The sequence below is a fragment of the Xenopus laevis genome, chromosome 5L (assembly GCF_017654675.1).
Source record: "Xenopus laevis strain J_2021 chromosome 5L, Xenopus_laevis_v10.1, whole genome shotgun sequence".
Taxonomy (NCBI): Eukaryota; Metazoa; Chordata; class Amphibia; order Anura; family Pipidae; genus Xenopus; species Xenopus laevis.
In genome coordinates, this window is record NC_054379.1 from 85,219,229 (window position 1) to 85,240,629 (window position 21,401).

A 21,401-nucleotide genomic window follows, 5' to 3' on the forward strand; every position below is an offset into this window, starting at 1 on the left:
ACTTCCAGTCGCTGCGTTGGGTCGGTGTGTCTTTTCGTTTGTTTAAAAGTTTTATTGTGGATTAGGCACTAGTGTGTATGTCACAGGTGAGCGGCTTTAACCAAGTCTTATAAAGATTGAATAAATTAAACAATTATATTCACCAGGTAAGATGAGTGTTTTTCTTTTTCAAATGAACTGAATTATATTGTTATAGGCTTACTAAGAAATGCTGTAAATAGATCTATATCTATCTATCTATCATCTATCTATCTATCTATCATCTATCTATCTATCTATCTATCTATCTATCTATTATCTATCATCTATCTGTCATCTATTTATCTATCTATCTATCTATCTATCTATCTATCTATCTATCTATCTATCTATCTATCTATCTATCTATCTATCTATCTATCTATCTATTATCTCTCTCTCTCTCTCTCTCTCTCTCTCTCTCTCTCTCTCTGTATCAATTATCTCTCTATCTATATATTATCTATCTATATCTATCGATCTATCAATCAATTATCTATCTATCTATCTATCTATCTATCTATCTATCTATCTATCATCTATCTATCTATCTATTATCTATCATCTATCTGTCATCTATTTATCTATTATCTATTTATCTATTATCTATCTATCTATCTATCTATCTATCTATCTATCATCTATCTATCTATCTATCTATCTATCTATCTATCTATCTATCTATCTATTATCTATCATCTATTTATCTATTTATCTATCTATCTATCTATCTATCTATCTATCTATCTATCTATCTATCTATCTATCTATCTATCTATTATCTATCATCTATTTATCTACTATCTATCTATCTATCTATCTATCTATCTATCTATCTATCTATCATCTATTTATCTATTTATCTATTATCTATCTATCTATCTATCTATCTATCTATCTATCTATCTATCTATCTATCTATCTATCTATCTATCTATCTATCCCCTCTCTCTCTCTCTCTCTCTCTCTCTCTCTCTCTCTCTCTCTCTCTCTCTCTCTCTCTCTCTCTATCTATCTTTGTATCAATTATCTCTCTATCTATATATTATCTATCTATATCTATCGATCTATCAATCATCTATCTATCTATCTATCTATCTATCTATCTATCTCTCTATCATGTATCTATTTATCTCTCTCTATCTATATCTATCTTTCTATCAATTATCTATCTATATATTATCTATCTATCTATTTATCTATCTATCATTCTCTATCCATTCTCTCTCTCTCTCTCTCTCTCTCTCTATTAATTATCTATCTATCTATTATCTATATATATATATATCGATCTATCACTCAATTATCTATCTATTTATCTATCAATTATGTATCTATCTATTATCTATCTATCTATCTATCTATCTATCTATCTATCTATCTATCTATCTATCTATCTATCTATCTATCTATCTATCAATCTATCATCTATTTATATACATTTATATCTATCTATCTATCTATCTATCTATCTATCTATCTATCTATCTATCTATTCTATCCATATAGTGAATTATTGTGAATGCTGCACACATACAGATATATAATAAAGAAACTCCTCCAAATAATTGCCTGGCACTGTGACTTTGTGTCTTTGTCAGGGAGCCCATTTGCTGTAAGGCCTGAGAGTCTGACAGAGGGGTGACTATGCCACTGGGAGAAGGACACGAGTGGATTTTGTGACTTGCCGAGACACATTAACTTCGATCGAATTCGTGTAGTCAAAGTTCACATGTTGCAGCAATGTCTGGATACCACTTGATTCTGGAAAATAGTTAATGTTCATATTTTTTATTACTCTTTTACTCTTGAAGAAGTGGTTCTACCATTTTTTTTTTTGTAACTCCCAGTAAAATAAAAAAAAAAATCCTATTTTGAAACTGGTTTTTATATTTTTTGATGAGTCTGTGGATTCCCGTTTGGAAAAACAAAGGGTTGACAGAAAGCCATGAAAGAAAAATCCAAAAATGCTGCTCGGACTAGACGGGAGAAGGAGAACAGCGAATTTTATGAACTGGCAAAGTTATTGCCCTTGCCCTCTGCCATCACCTCCCAGCTGGACAAAGCCTCCATCATCCGCCTCACCACCAGCTATTTAAAGATGAGAGTGGTCTTTCCTGAAGGTAGGTCCCACCTGTGCCTTGTTTGTCTTCCTCTCAGCCCAAACTCATTGTTAAACCTTCTACAAATGTCTCTGCATTTTTCTGAGCTTGATTAAGAATAAAACCTTTGTCTTACATGCTCACTATGAGCCCCATGATCTCTGGTAGAGCTACTGCCCCAAATACCTTTGTCTGGAGCTCCAAGCACAAGCCACCATTCCACTTAAACAAACAGCACTGTATTTGTACAAACAAACTGTAGTTACCCTCATCTAAACCTTTATTCCCCTATTGTCACACTACACTGCACATTGTAGGATTCATGGTCTCTGCGTCTTCTCTCTCGCTCTCTTGCAAATCTCTTCACATACAAAAACCATATTATATATATATATATATATATTATTATATATCACCATAGAAATTAATTTTTAAAAAATGCATTATCAAAAGTATACGACATTGATTCTTTCTTAGCTTGTATTCTGTGGAAATGTTTGGGTTTATCACAGCGATTTCTCCCAGAATCCGAATTTCTGTCGATTCATACTTATTACTTTGGAATTTCGCCTGGGCAGAAAGCAGACTGAGTGGCGATTTAATGAGGCCGGCAATATAATGTTCCTCGAGAGAAGTGAAGTTATTGTGCTGGGGTTGGGTGAGGGATAGGAGCTGACTTGGTGGGTGATTAGGACAACAATTCAGGGGATAACATGAGGGATCTGGGTTGTTCTTCATCCTGTCAGCGCTCAGTTGATAAAAATAAAACTATTGGAAACTGCAAAGGCAGCGATGCTCCTAAAAGGATTATTAGCAATGATTTGCCAGCTCTCCCAGTCTCAGTAGGCTGCCTGTCTGCGTGATTTCCAGCAGCTCTCGTCAATTATCGGTGCCTATGTAGCTGCTGCTTGATCAGGGGAAGCATATGGCGCTGCTGGGAAGGCTGGGAGTAATGAGGGGAGCCACTAACTGGGTCTGGGTGGGAGAAAGAAAGAATGGCTGAGTGCACCTGGGAACTGCATGGCACAGAGCCTGCAAACCAAGGGACAGGCTCCTATTCCACCAAGCACAGACATACTGTAAGCTGAAAAGTCACTTTTTCTAGGCTGTTTCTTATGCCAACCTGGTGCCAACGTTTCTACCTGAACATATATTATTCTGCAACAACCCATGGGGCATGAGGGTTACAAGGAAATATTCTTTCTAAAACGCATATAAACCTATTCCCTTTCCCTTATCCCTTATCAATTCCATATTCACACAATTCCATATTCAGAGCAGAAGTTGGTCATTATGAATATATTATAAGGAAACAAAGTTATTCCTACTTAATTCTAGGAATGGTTTGAAAAACAGATTCACTTTTCTTTTACCCAATACAAGACAAATTGGAGCACTGTAATAATATTGTAAAAACAGAAGTATATGAAGCACTATCTATATTTAGGCACTTGTAGATTGCAATTGGAGAATTTTTCATAAACTGAGTAATATTGGCAAATACCATACTGCGCTTCATTTTTTTTTCTAAAAAGCTAAACCTGGAGACATTTGACACCCGTTTTATATCAGGTCTTTTCGTGATTCTTGTTGTATAGATATTCAATTCATATTCCATCTGAGATTACTTGATTATTATACTAGAAAAAGCACATTGAGGTTTCATAGAATTATGGAAATAAACACGCTATTTATTAAGAAATATTTCAAAACATTTTTAAAAATCACATTATTACCAACAACGAAATGATTCGTAACCACAGTGCATCGTGGGTAAATGCGACGCAGGTGGCTACAAAAATCTAAACGAAACACTATACTATAATATAATTAATGATTTCACTTTGGGAGTCGCTTTACTTGCAAACTACACATATATTTTACATCCAACATTAATAAAACGGATATCTAATTTGCACAGCTCCCAGGTACACCAGAAACAGCACTGTCAACAAATAATCTAAACAAATAAATACAAAACAGAAGATTCTGAATGTGTGATTTTCATATAATCTAGGATCATTAAATGCACAATTTGAGAAACAGGAGTTAGAACACTGTAGAAAACGCACATGGGACTGTTTACATAGACTTAAATTTGAACATATAAACAAACAACTAAATACCCTAGGAAAACGAACCTAAAAATAAATAAGGGGATCAAAATGTTATGTAGATAGACAAACCAAGTTAAATTCGGGTCTGTCACTGTGGTCGGCTCCCTTGTTCTTTACAAGAAGCAAGTGAATTAGTGTTGGGTTACAATGTTTATTTTCTTACACAATTCACCCGCCTCAATTCAGTCCCTTTCTGTTCCAGGTGTTTGCGCCCCTTTGAGTGTAAATCCTGCATTTTTTTGATGTAGGTTTAAAGATTTAATGTGCAGAACTAAACTTCTCAGCATCCGAGATTTATGTGCCTCGGAGCTGATCTCAGATGAAAATGTGTAATGTATATTTACCTCGAATTAATTTGCTGTAAATTACATTTATAGCTTGTGGGTGCTGCCCGACCCCCATAAAATGTAACCTGAATTCGTCCATAGGGCGCAATATGCTACGAAAGCGCGTGGAACTGTTAACTATTAAAAGTCCTGCTAGTTAGCCAATCAGGGCTTTCCGACCTATAACTTTTAAGGAAATTCAGAAACCTAATTTAAATACAGGTAAGACAATAAAAAGAGTATACATACAGGCAGTAACACTGAGAAGGAGAGAATGCGGGTTCCGATTGAATTGCGTTTTTGCGCACAAGTCAGAATACTGTTTTTGGGCACCTCTATAGGTAGTGCAGAAATGGAAAGCAGTATCAACAAAGGTATATGAAATAAAATTCTCTTGAAATATGTATTAATAAATTATCATTTTGGGGGGGGGGTGATGTTTATTCTAAAACAAACTCATGCGAGGTCATTCTAATGAGGAAGGATTTCTATTTTGTTATATTTCAGCTATAACGCTAATAATCTTTGTTACCCCACCCCCCCAAAAAAAGTAATTATTATGTGGAGTAAGTTGTGGAGGCTGAAGTTGACATATATGTTGCTAATTGATTTTATTTGTTGGATAGTGCCAAGCCACAATTATAAATATTTCTCCTGGCTCTCCTGTTCTGTCACATAGTATGTTATTGGTGTTGAATGGAAACTCTAGTGATCTGGAGCCTTTCTACTGTTTAGGCCTCCACTCGCCTGTTTATCTTTACTGATATTTCCCAAAAATGTTACTGCAGCATTGGAAACGATAGAAAAAAAAAAATGACAAACGGGTTCCTATCGAAATTTATTTTGGTATGAAACGATTTATTGTGTCTGATTCTATAATAGTCATGGAAAACAAACGAAACTGATTGGTTGCTCAATGAAAAAAGAGACGTACTCTCCGGAATGACTTGGGAATATATAGAAATCCCATTATCCACCCATATAGATGTCCAGTTTGCCCGGTCGAATGCGTAAAAGTATATTTATTTTGTGCTCACCTTTAGTTCCGAGGAATAGCTCTGGCAACTCTATTGGATTCATTGACGACTAGAAAAGGCCATACTAATTACATGAATAGATCTCTGTAACATCCCGACCAGATAATTAGCAGCTCTTGATTATTTATTGTGATTCGTAGCTACTGGATACATCAGATTTTCCCCACCATTTCCTGCACTCTGCCTGTGCTTCTTCTTATAAATACGAACCCCTGTTTTTTTTTTTTTTAAACAATTACATCAGATGTCTGCCCTACCTTACCATAACAGAGTGCTATATCGGGAGTCTCCAATGCATTATTTGTATGAGAGACCCAATATGTTTTTTAACTGGAGGGAATTTCAGGTGGATGAAATGTTTGCGCCATTTATGATGTCATGCTGACTGCTAGCGGCCACCAACATGGGAATTTGTAACGTGTGTGTAACAAGACAGAGTTCTTGAACTTTCACAACAAGACAATGAAAGAAGATCCCATGGGTTAGTAGCCTGTAAATATAACAGTAATCAGATGTGGCCAGTGAAAATTCAGGGCTTAATTTGTTCTTGTGTTTGCACTGGAATTTTTCTTCTACCAAAAGAAATTGTGTCATTGTGTCAACTATATTTAATTTTTTTTTCATTATTTTCACTAGTGCTTTAGTGGAAACAAAACCTATAGTTACATCTATAACAAACACAAAGAATGGGTGAAGAAATGGTATGTGTATATATAATCAACATTTTTTTAGTAAACCATGCAAAAGTAAAATGTGACCTGTACTTCATGTACTTGTACATTTTTCTTAATATTATTACACTGGTTGTTGCACACATTTATAAATATGTGTGTGCCTAAGTCATCAATTATGTGTGTGTGTGTGTGTGTTTTAAAGGGGGGATTCACCTTCAGGTTAACTTTTAGTATGTTATAGAATGGCCAATTCTAAGCAACTTTTCAATTGGTCTTCATTAAGTTTTTTTTTAATTATTTGCCTTCTCCTGACTCTTTCTAGCTTTCAAAAGGGGGTCACTGACCCCCTCTAAAAGTAAAAACAAATCCTCTATAAAACTACACATTTATTGTTATCGCTACTTTTTTATTACTTATCTTTCTGTTCTGTCCCTCCCCTATTAATATATAACATATTCTCATTCAAATCAATGCATGTTGCTAGGGTAATTTGGACCCTAGCAACCAGATTGCTGACACTGCAAACTGGAGAGCTGCTGAATAAAAAGCTAAATAACTCAAAAACCAAAATAATAAAAATTGCAAATTGTCTCAGATTATCACTCTCTACATCAGGGGTCCCCAACCTTTTTAAACCGTGAGCCACATTCAAATATAAAAAAGAGTTGGGGAGCAACACAAGCATGAAAAAGTCCCTTGGGGTGCCAAATAATGGATGTGATTGGCTATTTGGTAGCCCCTATGTGGACTGCCAGCCTACAGGAGGCTTTACTTGGCACTATACTTGTTTTTTATTCAATTAAAACTTGCTTTCAGGCTTGAAATTCAAAAATAATCACCTGCTTTGAGGACCCTGAGAGCAACATCCAAGGGGTTGGAGAGCAACATGTTGCTCACGAGCTACTGGTTGGGGATCACTGCTCTACATCATACTAAAAGTTAACTCAAAGGTGAACCCCTTTAACTTGTAGTATCCACAGTAAATTGCAGGAACACATCGTTTTTAATTCCAGTGAATTGTTTGATATGTAGTTTTCACCTGGGGCATTGTGCATTAATAATAATAATACCAATGATAGTCTAAAGTCAGATGGTGCTAGAGTGAAAAGCTCTAATTCTCCAGTGCAGTAACAAATAGCCACCAATAAGATATTTGCTATTAAAAAGTCAAATTCCTTTTTTTTTTTTGTTAGACTTATAGTTAATGCTAGAAGTATATGAAGGTACAATATAGGTATTTGTTGGAAAACACAATAAATAAAGAGAAAAAAAAAGTTGAATTCCAAAAAGTTCCAGGTAGTTATTGTACATTATAATTGGTACCAGACACAGCATAAGGCTAAACTATTTCCTGAGCTATTCTCTATTCAGCGTCATCAGAGGTATATTTAACGAAATAGTGCATTATAACGCCATAATGTGCTTGCCTTATGGTAGAAGTGGAGGCCTATTTATCAAAGGTCGGAGTTTAGAGATTTTTGAAACCATAACTAAACTCAGAAACTCTAAAGGGGTTATTTACTAAACCTCGAATTTATCTGCTCTGGCTTTGTGGGGCAAAAACTTGAATTTTTAATGGAAAAAACATCAAATGTTTGCAATATTTATTATACCTAGATGCTACAAAAAGCCAGAAAAAATCCGCCATCTCAGATCCGTCGAGGTCATGTATAAGTCAATGGGAGCTATCCCTATCCCAATTGGAATATATCGTGGTCTGCGCTTGGTTTAGCCCGATAATCCGATAAATTTGGGGTTTTCGGGCAAAATTATTTTATTAATAAATAAGGCAAAATCGAGGATGGGAGTTTGGTCGAGCTTTTTTTATTTAAATTATGAGCTAAATTTGGATTTTAGTAAATAACCCCCTTAAATTACTAATGCCATGGAATTTATTAAATTTATTTGTATAAAAAAAATACAAACAGAAAATAATGCGAAAACCAAAAAAAATACCTAGAAAATTTGAGTTTTTTGGCCAATTCCTAGTTAAAAAAAAAATCTGAAATCCACTAAAATTCCGAATTGATTTAAAACTGTCCAATAGGATCAGGGAAGCTCCCATTGACTTCTATAGGACCTCAACAACTTTTACCTGCCACCATTAGTGGTTTCAGTGGATCCAGTTGTATCTTTTTCTATTTTTCTACCCATCACCCCTCACTTCTTTAGTTGCATTTATATTAAGGAATTCTGGGCATTGTAGTTGGAGATCTTCAGGTTGAGAGATTCTGGTTTAATAGATCAGGTTGTGTAAGAAAGCTTTTCAGGTGTTTGTTGCAGCATCTGTGTTATTATTTGGCTTTGAGTCTCATACAAAGCAAGATATATTTAAAGTGACAAAATAAAAATCGGCTTATTTCCTATCTAATCATGGTTTTTGTTTTAATTGTTCTTCCTGCAGGTAACTGAACAAAGCTAATCAATGATTGGCTGGTTTAGGTTACTGAGACCACAAACTTGCACAGCACCCCAAAAAAGAGGGTAATACCAGTAAATACTTACAAAGAAACTATCTATACATTTTTGCAAACATTTTTACCTTTTCCAAACAACACTTTTCACCAGTTTTGTGTGAATTGCAACTCTCCTATTTTTTCTTCATGCTGAGGCCATTCCCTTCATACCCCAAATACTACTCCACAAGGCCCCTAGTCACTGAAGATTTATAATATAGCTGTTAATAGTTATCACTAGAACTAATGCTGCCTCCATATCTATAGTAAAGTCAAGTGGTGAATTGGTGGTGCTTTATTTACCATTCCCACACTCTGCAGGACCCCACTCTGTAAATGGGCCTGGCTAGTTACCATTTATTGTACCCATTATAGGCTGTATGCCAATCTTATACAATTTTATGATATGTGATGTTGGGCCTAATGCTAAAGGTTCTAAGGGTGAACGTGATTTCTACCTAACAATGAAATGAACATATTCATTATTCATTCATTCATGATGCCTGGAAAATACGGCTTGTGGACTGTCACATAGGAAAATATCCTTTGCCCTGATATATTGTGGACACAAAACCCAATAGCAGGCAAATATTTCAAGGACCACCCACCCCCACACACAGAAATGATTTCTGGAACAACACAGAGCTAATGTTCTATTAAGTTAGAGAAGTGTTTCGATATATCCCTGTGTATTCTTGGATAAGCACTCTAATATAATACGAATATATGTGACCAGTATCCCTTCTCTGTAGCTGCTCAGTGACGATTCTACAGATATTTTTCAGGTAGAGGCAGAATTCACATTAAATTATGATTTATTTATACAGAATCCCAGAAAACAATCCAGCTTGAATATAATTTACTGTACAAATTCAGTACAACTCTAACCTCATAATTTGTCAAGGTTCCTATATGAGTAGGTCTTTGCCTGGTAACTAAAATGGTGGAGACAAATTAGGCTGATCCAGTTTTGTTGTGCCCAGGCATATATGAAGTGGACTGTTCAATGAGGTCCTTCCCTGACATGATTTTCCAGTCATCCCAATAAATATTAGCCTACATGATACAGATCATGTGTTGTATTGGCCCCATACATGTCCAAATAAATTGCCTATCTGGCCTAGAGTTGACATGCAGCATCAGTTGGTGTGTGACCAGTTCAACTTATGGAGTTTCCCTGCTGCCTTAATGTTTGGTTTTTCCCAATTTCTCAATGACCCCTAGTTGTTGCCATACCCACATACAGACTTATTATGGTAAGTTGAGAATGCCTAACAAAGATATAATGCAAGACAAATTGAACCAGTGGAACTGTAATATGAACTATGGGATGCTTTACAACAGAGATATTAACCTTATTGCACATTATTTCCTAATAATTCTAGTAAAGGAAAAGAGAGGCAGAAACAAGCAAACTTCATCATTCCTTTTATGTTTATCAAGGAAAACATTAGCAACAACAACTAGCATTGTCTGAAAGTAGGAAATAGTGTTTTGCCTATTGACCTATCTCATGGAGCGTAGTGAAACCAACTTTGTTTTGTTGCAACAAGCCAGGCAGTGGAACAATTAGCTGCAGTAACTAGATATATTGGCAAGGTAGAAAAAGGAAACTGCTGTAGTAACTGTATGCAGGGCTTTGAATAAATATGATGTTCTATGTATAATGAAGCAAACAAAATGAAGGTGAAACCATGATCATACTGTAATGATGACGGATGTAGTTTATTGTTTCCAGTATAAAAAGCTCTACAATGAAATCAGTCTTATGAGCAAATGATTTCTGAAACAGGAATTCTGGAACAAGTAATCTATTTTCCGCTTAACTTGCTTCCAGCGGGCCATGATGTAATTTGGCCTGACCCAGGGGGAAGTACACAAATAAACAAAAATATTATTACGATCACATTGATTGTTTAAGTTACTTGGTAGAGAATAAATATTCTTATGAGTACAAGAACCTTTTTTTTTCCCAATTTTAGGATTTCATGGGGTTATTATTATTAACATGAATTCATAAAGTGCCAACATATACCACAGTGCTTTACAATAGACGGGTGGATACAGCAAACCCATACAGGTTTTTCATGCCTGAGGTAGGATACTTGTCCATTTGGTATGGCATGTAAATTTGCCTGATGAGAGGCGTGGAACATTGAGCCTCAACCATAATCCCTATGAAATGTTCCTCTATTGTTAAATGGGAGGCACACTTTTCGCTGAATTATTTCTTAGGGCGTCTGCTCATCACTCAAGGAATTATAGACCAATGTAGTCTGTCAGCCTGTGCTCAGCACTATTCATCAGACAGTGCACCATGATAGTTGGAATGGAGCCAGGCAGAGGCCCTTTCCCTGATGTCACTGCTGATGTCACAGGACCTTGTGTCCTTTTATGGTTACAGCACCTACACCTAAGGGTCAGGGCACACAGGCAGATTCAGGGAGATTAGTCGCCCGGCAACCAATCTCCTCTTCTTCGGGGCGACTAATCTCCCCGAACTGCCTTCCGGTGAAGTTGCCTCACGAGGAAACTTCAGACGACTTCGGAAAACGAATCGGAGCTGAGTGCCATCCCGCTGGCGATTTAAATTTTGGCCTGTGGGGAGGCAGTTCGGGGAGATCTCCCTGAATCTGCCTGTGTGCCCTGACCCTAAGGGGCTATTTATCATGCTGTGCAAAAAAGTGTAGTGAAGCAATACCGGTGATGTTGACCAAAGAAACCAATCAGCAATTAGATATCTGATTAGTTGCTTTGAGCAACATAGACCCCCTTAGGAAAGCTTGTGCTTAATCCAAGCTAATCACATCAGGGAACTTTCCTAGACTATGTGTTTTCAAGATTTTTTTTGCTTGTATTACTTTTATATGTAAAAAACATTGCTACATATTTGTGTTATCCCTATATTATGCAATGCAAAGATGGCAACTTGGAGATTTTATATTTTAAATTTAAGAAGGCCACACCCAATTATGCATTATTTCCCTGGCTACACTCCCTATCACACTCCCTGCTATGCCCAACACTGCCATTCTCTGAGGGATATTGAAATGTTTTTTCAGTGTTTACAATGGTGGGTTTAATTTAAATTAAACTACTGGGAGCAGGAGACTGAGCTGTTACTGCAGGACACTGGGTAAGGGGGACCAAATTTGGTTGACTCCCATAGAACTGTGTAAGTGGACATGTATGGTAAAACAGCAGAGAATACATAGTGCTTTGTAAATAAATAGTAATTTTATCAGGGGTACGGAGGGGAATCTATAAAATATATTTTCCCAGTTGCAATATTTTCAGCTCAGAACTAGCGAAAATCCATATATGGGCTCTGATCCATTTCTCAGCTTGATCCAAAATGCACAATCAGGGAAGATTCAGTATGAACCAACTGCCAACTTACTGACAATCATTAATGGCTATTTACCAACTGTAGTTATTCATCTTTTAATTTTCCAAAGTGCTTCTACTGTCTAATAAAAGTTAAATATTCTTTCTTCTGAAAGACAAATTGAGCTAAACAGAATATTCATACACACAAATCCATGCAGTGATTACAGTTAAGAGATTTGCAGTAGGGATGTAGCGAACGGCGGAAAAAATGTTCGCGAACATATTCGCGAACTTGCGACAAAACATGCGAATAGTTCGCGAACGTCGCGAACCCCATAGACTTCAATGGGAAGGCGAATTTTAAAAGCTAGAAAAGACATTTCTGGCCAGAAAAATGATTTTAAAGTTGTTTAAAGGGTGCAACGACCTGGACAGTGGCATGCCAGAGGGGGATCAAGGGCAAAAATGTATCTGAAAAATCCATTGTTGACACAGCGCTGCGTTTTGTGCTGTAAAGGGCAGAAATCACACTACGTCACTCAGGTGATGTTTCTGGACACGGAATGTGAAAAAGCTCACACAGCTAGGTGGCACTTGGTTAAAGACTGGGCAAATAATGCCTGCAAGGGCAACGTATACACTACAGCCGTTGGATACGGAATATATTATTGCTGCTTGAAAAACGTCACTCGGGTGGTGTTTCTGGAGACGGTATTATTATTGATATTTAGACAGCTAGGTGGCAGTTGTTTGAAGAACAGATGCAGATGAGAGATCAGCAGCAGGACAGACAGCTGCCCACAGCAGCTACATACAGAGCACTGCAGTAGAAGGTAGATTACTAGCCAGCAAAGCTACCTAACCTAAAATGTCCCTCAAATCCCTGCAGAGTTCTGTCCCTACAATACAGAGCAGTATCAAGTAGATTACTAGCCAGCAAAGTTACTATCAACTGTCCCTCAAATCACTAACAGCTCTCTCCCTACACTAGCTCTTCCAAGCACACACAGGCAGAATGAAAAAACGCTGCAGGGCTTCAGTTTATATATGGAAGTGGAGTGGTCCAGGGGGTGTGGGGGTGGTCCAGGAGGGAGAGCTTCCTGATTGGCTGCCATGTATCTGCTGGTCTGGGGTGAGAGGGCAAAAATAAGCGCCAGCTAAGGCGAACCCAAATTGGCGAACGTCGCGCGACGTTCGCGAACATTCGCCGAACGCGAATAGTCGATGTTCGCGCGAATTAGTTCGCGGGCGAACAGTCCGCGACATCCCTAATTTGCAGTCCCATGTGATGTTTTTTTTTAGTATGACAGGTGCAAGTGGTTTAAGGGTAAAAAGTGCAAATATAAAAAACAGAAAGGTTGAATAACTGAATATGGCAGTTGCTGCTCATTAGCATACATGTCCCCTGGTGAGTTTCTTGGATAACCACTGAGTTCTGAGGCCTTCAGCCTTGTGCCTTTTTATGGTCATGATACTCCTCTGTGACTTATAATATCCTTTTAATTTATAACAGAGAGTACATTAATCACTATGTAATATCCTTTCCAGTAAGGTAGAAATAATCCTCTACGATGAGCATTGTTTCAGGTATAGAATCATTTTTGATCCACACTGCATTAGGCCAGATACATAAGACCCTGTGAATATACTGCCCAAATGGTATTTCTGTTTTGGGATTGAAGTGTCATGCCTGGGGTTCTAGTGTCACTTTTCCAAACTCCACAGCTGCAATTCTAAGCACAAACGTTGCCAAAATATATTCATTTCACTTAAAATAGTATTAAGAAAAATGTTTTGGTGTATTATGAAGTCTTTCTTTTCTATTTAATTTATATGTTAGCTATCTATCTATCTATCTATCTATCAATCTATCATCTATTTATATACATTTATATCTATCTATCTATCTATCTATCTATCTATCTATCTATCTATCTATCTATCTATCTATCTATCTATCTATCTATCTATCTACTAGATGTACTTTTATTTCTGTTCCCATAATCTATGCCATATTAACCTATCTGTATCTACTGACAATTCTGCTTAAATGATTCCTTCTTCTTCAGTCATCTTTTATGTACTTATCTATCTATGGATATACCTGTCTGTCTAATAGTTACTGTAAACAAACTTGTTTGTTGCTATTGTTCATGGTTTTGATCTCATTTGATATCCAACAAAAATACACATGTAACCCAGGTCCCATGAGGGCTGTACCTGCAACACTGCACAGAATAGACTATGTTTCACATTCACTGTAAACTGAATTTTTCCCCTATCTGATTTATTATTGCTTAGATCCTTTTCAGTCCAACCAGGTCTGAGCCCTAAACTGCTTGTGCAAATAAAGCATAAGTGACATTACAGAGGAAAGAAAAACAAGAGAAAGGAGGTCGACAAGGGTCAGAAAAGTGTTAACCCTTCTCTCTGAAGCCCCTAGCTCAGTAAATCTGTACATTTCTGAGAGGCCTAGCACCTGCATACTTACCAAGTTGTTATTATTAGCACATATATATAGCATATTCCACACATGACAGTGACATATAGATTACACAGGTAAAGGGGTCCTAACCAAAAGAGCTTACAAATAGAAAGCCAGAACTTAAAAAAGCAACAACAAAACAATAACACCAGCAACTGCAACAAAAAAAAAACTAGCAGTGCAAGAAAAGAGTTGTGAAAAATATTTGACACCCAAAAATGGTGTAACATTTGTTGTGAAGTGAAAGGCATGTTAATTAAGCATTATGCGTTAATCAGTGCTATGTATGCACTTGAATGAATAATTTATTTTAAAAAAAACTTAGCATATTTACAAAGGTGTGTTTTTTATGATAAACTGAAGATGAAAAATATATTTGACCTGGGCAAAGGAAAAGAAACTGTCCGCCATCAACAACAGGCATTCTGGTAGCATTTATCAAGATAACAACCCTTTTTTAACCGAATTTTAAACGACACATTCCCATAATATAATTACATGGCTTATTTAAATATACTTGTTGTTACACAGTATACCAAGGTATTCAACTGTATTCTAATAACACACTTTTACACAGCTTTATAAATAGGCACCTTTGGAAGGTGAATGTTTAACAAGGCAGTATGTATGAGAAGAAGTCTGAAGAAAGAAAACCCTATTAGTTACCTTGTACTGGATTGCTGCATATATGTTTTATTGAATGACGTTTTTTCTTTTTTTAAATAGGAATAAAATGTGTTTCCAACCCCCTACACCAAAACGCAATAGGCAAAGTGAATGTTTGCACAGCACCGGCTGCTCCATGGTCACTCGGATAAAAGTGCATAGTGACAAGTACATAGAAATGACAAATAAAAAAAAGAAATTAAAACCTTCCCTGAATTGTAATAATTTCAGTGGGGGGTAGTGGGGAAGAGGGAGTGAGAGTAAAGAATCTGTACTGTTCTGATGTTTTAGCCCTCTGCGGATTAAGTGCATAGTAATCTCCTTTGCATCTATTGCTTTCCCCTGAACAAGTAATTATTATGGTATAATTAGACAAACAGCCCAGAATGGGATTCAGACACTATTCGCAAACTGTGCCCATTGTTCCAGAGGAAAGAGCAGTAGCTTGACCCTGTGAGTAGACGTATAAATAAGCCCCTGATCTGCGGGGAGACTGCTGTCTTCTGTTTGGATTTATTCGCTCTGCCACTGAGTTCTGATTAGATGGAACTATTGTTTGATTAATAATGGGGCATGAGCTGTCAGTGTGTTGTACAATAGTCTATGCCACAGGCCAGGTTTGGACTGAGATTCAAATTAGGCCCTGGCATTTCAGGTACACAGAGGCCCAGACAGGCCACACAGCAGCCCAAACAGCCCCCCACCAGCCCAATATATAGTGACTGTCTATGGCAACTTACAGCAGCCCCTCTGGTATTTGCCAGAACCCACAGATTGCCAGTCCGGGCCTACCACAGGCATAAGTAAATATGGCGGTTTGCCATTATCGTTTACGAAGGCGATGCAAAACAAAGTCCTAAACATCCTGTTACAGTACTTATTTGTTTCATGGAAGCAGTGTATTGGTTTGTTTTCAAAAGCATTAGGATTTTTTAAAAACAATTTTGGCGGCCAGTTGTAAGGAATGTATTGCATAATCTCATTATATTCCTGCTGAGTGTTTTCCCCCCTTCTTCCTATAATGTATTGTAATCCTGTAAGAGACATATGGCTTTATTGACTGGGGTGTTTCTGAGCAGGGAGATTAGCATACATCACTCCCAGGGTGCTCTTTAGTGTGGAAAAAAAGGACCTCACACCTACAAGTGCAATTTAGCTCCAACACACGGGTTCTAACTTAGAATATGCGATAAAGCCGATATCACACGGATGGTGTTCATTTGTGTGGTGGTGGTGATACTGTATGTTACTTTATAACAGCACAAGAGAGTAGCTATAATTCTGCTTATAGATACAAATAACTGAGGTAGCAATGGTAGAGAGATTGATTATATTTTAATGAGGGATATTTGATTGATATAGTGGTAGGCAACCTGTATGCACATATTCTCCACACAATTTCTCAGCACATATTGGATGTAGGATTCCTGTTTCCTGGTACCATGGCGCTGACGGGTGCGGAGGGTCCACTAATGAATTACTTTCAGCAAAGGGTGTCTCGACTGAGGGGATAGGGGGAGGGGTGACCAGGCCTGAGTGGGAAGACATTCATTCTGAAGTAGTGGATCAATTTCCATTGGAGCAGGGGCCCTGCTCAGCATTCACTCGAAAGCCACTGGCCTAAATGCTGCCTCTGGGATTAGGGCAATTTGGGCGAATCTCCTCCGCCTCATTTGGTTACTAATTGGTTTCTTGTTTTAGAAATCGAAATCTCATTTTGAGGAAATTACAGAGAGAGCGCAGTGAGTCCATTGAGGTAAATCTGCAGGTCTGGGTGTATTGAAATGGAAATGGATTTGTGGGGCGCAGCGAATGGAAACGCTCGGTTGTGTACATGCCGTGTAGCTGGGTCATATGCCTCTGACAAGTGTATACACTCAGCCTCAGCTGCTCCTACATCACTTGTGCCCCCTCCAGCACACATCCATAGAACAAGGGTTTATCTCCATTGTACAATGGAATTCTATTGAATGGGGGCGGGGACTTTTCTTTAAACCTAAATAACCTAATTAAAGTAATCTCACACTTTGCTGTGCTAGGTCAAGTGCAACAATCACTGTGTTGACAAAAGGTACAATGTGTCCATATGTACTATGTATAGGTGTATAAAGTGTGTGCACAACATATAGGAATCATGGTAGGGTGCTAATAATCGGTGATGGAATGCCTTTTGGATCAGAAAAAAAAAAGCAAAAAAAAGTTGCGCGAGGACTGTTCTGCTCGAAGAAGCCGGAGTTGTATAGTTAACCTGTTATGTATTAACCTCAGACTGCTGGGCTTTTATTTCCTCTCTAAGGTTTGCTAATTAGACTGTTCACTTAAGTTTAATAAACAACTATAAACCCCTATGCAATTCGGATGTCTGCTGTCTCCATGGAAGAATGGAACAATATTCAGATTGTTTGTGTTGCCTTTGTGTGTGTGTGTGTGTGTGTGTGTGTGTGTGTGTGTGTATATATATATATATATATAATAAACACACGATAACATGATTAGCGCGTACATTATAAAGGAGTAAAACAGCAGAGGAATTGTTAATGTCTGCGTTTGACCCGGAACGTAATACGAAGTCAATCATTAATAAAGTCCATTTTTATATCACATTGTTTTTTTTTCACGGTGGTTTCCGCTGGAGCCACATTCACTGAGGATTTAGGAGACGTTTTTTTTTATTCTTTGTGCCCAATCAAGATGGTGTTATTACATTAGGTACCCGGCCGTCAGTGCCCATTTGTAATCCCCTGAGAAACACTCTCTATGTGCTCCGCTGTTGCTGAGCGAATCCACTGCGCGCCAAACTCTGAGGTGGCAGAAGTGCGTGTATAACTTATATGGTAATTGTTTGGACAAAATAGTTCCATTCAGACAGATTGGAAAAGAGATTAATAGGGAAAAAAACGAGAGGGAAGAACAGGTTCTGTGAAAGAGTCGGGGGATAAAAAAGACTTAAGATAGAGAAACAAAGTGTGAGACAGATGGCTCAATGAAAAGGAAAGTGTTTGCATAGCGCCACTGGGATGTATGCGGGCTAAGCCTCGCTGTGAGACCGGCCAAATGCAGGTCAATAGTCTTGGGATACCCTTTCCTTTCCATTGCTTAGCATTTCTATGGCACTCTCAATTTTCAGCATTCTGAATTCTAAGCATTTACAATAAATCTATCTATCTATCTATCTATCTATCTATCTATCTATCTATCTATCTATCTACCATCTATCTATCATCTGTCTGTCTATCTATCTATCTATCTATCTATCTATCTATCTATCTATCTATCTATCTATCTATCTATCTACCATCTATCTATCATCTGTCTGTCTGTCTGTCTGTCTGTCTATCTATCTATCTACACCAATAACAGACCAGCAGCAACTCCTTTATCTAGTCCCACCTTCCAGTGCCATAATTACTGCCACTTAAAGTTAAGCAACAGAAGTAAATGGAACAGATTTTACAAAGACTACAGATATTATTAAACAAGTAGTTAGACTGTGTAAACACACCCAGATGCAGGAGAGATGGTCATATAGCTATTTACCGTAGCCATTTTACAATACTAAATGACCATATGAAGAAAGATGGTTACAAAGGCTACAGCAGAGAATCCAGTCTTTGTTTTTATGACGTTTTTTCTTTCTTTCTTGGTATGAGCACATAGAAGCAGAGGAATGTGCCCATGGCATAATAAGAAATGAAAGTATATTCACTTTGCACAAGGTTATATAATATTCTGGCCTTGGAGCTAAAGATCTAAATTATTTTACATCTTCTGATTTATATGGTGATACCAGACTTTGGGAGACAACTACTTGCTTATTCGTCTTTAATAGTTTTTTCTATTTTTTTCCTTCTGCAGTGCTTTACAGAGAATACACATCATTCCCTGCCCCAGTGGAGCTTACAATATAAGGTCCCTATCACATTCACTAAAATCAGTTTAACCAGAGACTAATTAACTTGCCTGTATGTTTTTGGGGTGTGAGAGTAAACTGGAGTACAGCTATGTAGACGTAGAAAGTATCTACAAACTCATTGCAGATAATGCCCTGGCTGGAATCAAATGTAGGACCCCAGCGCTGTCGAGCAGAATGGCAACCCATTGAGCCACCCTGCTGCCCAATTAGTGTACGAAACAAATGTGTGAAATTTCTGGGATCATTAGCTGTCAACAGTTTTTACCAAGAGAAAGCACCGAGAGGGCTTATCTCCTGCTATAGATCCTATCACCCAAGGCAAGCTTACATCAACAAAGGAAAGCAAACAAGTACTTTGCTGAGTGGGTATGTTGTTTCTGACACATGCATCAGAAATACCACCACAGAGACTTGGAGCACAGATCATTTAAAAATCTGCAACTTAGTTTACACTTTTTTAGCTTTTGCTTTTAAAATGCTTTTTTAGGCTACTTCTTGCAATATGGTCACAACTCCAGGCAAAATTGGCATTTTCCCAAGTTCCCCCATCATCAACCACGTCATCTAAAACAACTTTTGAAATAAACAAAATTGGTATACCCTGTATTTTGTTAATATTTTTATATTTCTTGCCTTTATTTTTCTTTCTTTAACTTTCTTATGGAAAAATATTTATAAGAGGGCCTGCACATCAGTTAATATATTCTTAGTGCTAGAAAGCATGCACAAGGCACAATTAAATATCATTTCTTATGAGAAAGCCTTCCGAACACCTTTCTCATGGTGTTTACTTATCACTTTAAAATAGAGATATAACTGTGGTTGTTGTGACTGCCACTGCCCCACAGACCTTAGTGGGGGCCCATGGTAATTTATACTGCAGGAGTAAAGCAAAACATGTTGTTTGATGTGGCTGATGTATTTGGGTTAGTAGAGCAGATGAGATGGGCTAGTCCACACGGGAAGATTTCAGGGAGATTAGTCGTCTGGCGACTAATCGCCGCGTCTAATCTCCCTGAATGGCTTGCTGGTATCTTGCACCCGCTAGCACTAAAGTTGCCTGCGCCTACTCACACGCGGCGACACGTTTTTCAAAGTCGAAATTGCCTCATGAGTTTAATGTCCCTGTCTCTGGTGTTTGAGTCTGGCAGCTCCGTAGTTCAGGTGCAAACTCTGAACTGTTATAATTTTGCAACATTTAGTTAATACATTTTTCAGCAGCATCTCTGGAGTATTAGCAACTATCAATTCTAACAGCTGCCTGTAATGAAACCCAGAGATTCTGCTCAGCAAGGACAAAGATAAGAAATGTATCAACTAAATGGATTCATTTAGAACAGTTTAGAGAGTCGGTGACCCCCCTCCCAGAGCTGCTTTAGAAGTTGAAAAATTAAACTTTACACTTCAATGTTCTATGTGTGACAAAACAATCACACATAGAACAATCTGAAACCAACTGAACTGAAAAAAGTGTTGGAAGGTGAACAACCCCTTTAAGATTTGATTGGACAGTAGGGCTGACTGATCACATTACCTGAACCTTTGGGCAGCACACAGTCTACCAGGATGGCCAAATGTATAATTTTTGCCTGTTCAGGACAGTGGCGTATCTGCAAGTGGCTGCCGTGCAAAACATTTTTGGAAGGGACCCGGTGCATACACAGATGCCTGCACTAAACAAGTGAGCAGGCAGCACCGTTTGTAGTTTGCAGCAGCTGGGGAGACAGAACAGATCCTGAGGTCTGTCCCCCTTGTAGCCCAGGCCCCCAGCAATCATGGAGTCTGCTGTATGGCAGTTACACCACTGGTTCAAGACCCAGGCTGATTGGCTGTATAAAAATCAGGTTATCTAGTGTATGACCAGCATTGCTGAACACTATATATAAAAGACTTCACTTTTATATATGTACCCAAGGGTCTTAGTGCGATTTGGGCAGCCATATACAGGCTGATCTGGTATGCTTTCCAATTGATTAGACTACATGCTGAATGTGATGAGAGCATATGAGGGACTCACTTATAATATGGCTACTTTCCTTTTGTTCTTTAGCTTGTATAAATGATTGTAACATTAGGATGTGCAGCGTAAAGCTGGCCACAGACGCAAAGATCCGATCATATGAATCAAGTTACGATCGGACTTCCCCATCTCCCGACCTGCCACTAACCATTCAGATCAAATAATGTAGTAAAAGAACAGATCAGCCGATGTTCTGCCCCTGACAGCAATAGTACGAAAGTTATGTCCGACCAAAGCTAGTAACAGTCTCCCTCTGA

The 21,401-nt window shown here is 37.9% G+C and overlaps 1 protein-coding gene across 1 annotated transcript in view; it reads left to right on the top strand.

Moving 5' to 3' along the window:
* Positions 1-1,644: 1,644 nt before the first annotated feature.
* Positions 1,645-21,401, top strand: part of sim1.L (SIM bHLH transcription factor 1 L homeolog) — a 56,186-nt gene continuing 36,429 nt past the window's right edge. Inside the window, exon 1 of the mRNA XM_018263368.2 lies at positions 1,645-2,141. Coding sequence (XP_018118857.1) covers positions 1,967-2,141 — 175 coding nt within the window. The 5' untranslated portion in view covers positions 1,645-1,966. The remainder of the gene's footprint in view (positions 2,142-21,401) is intronic.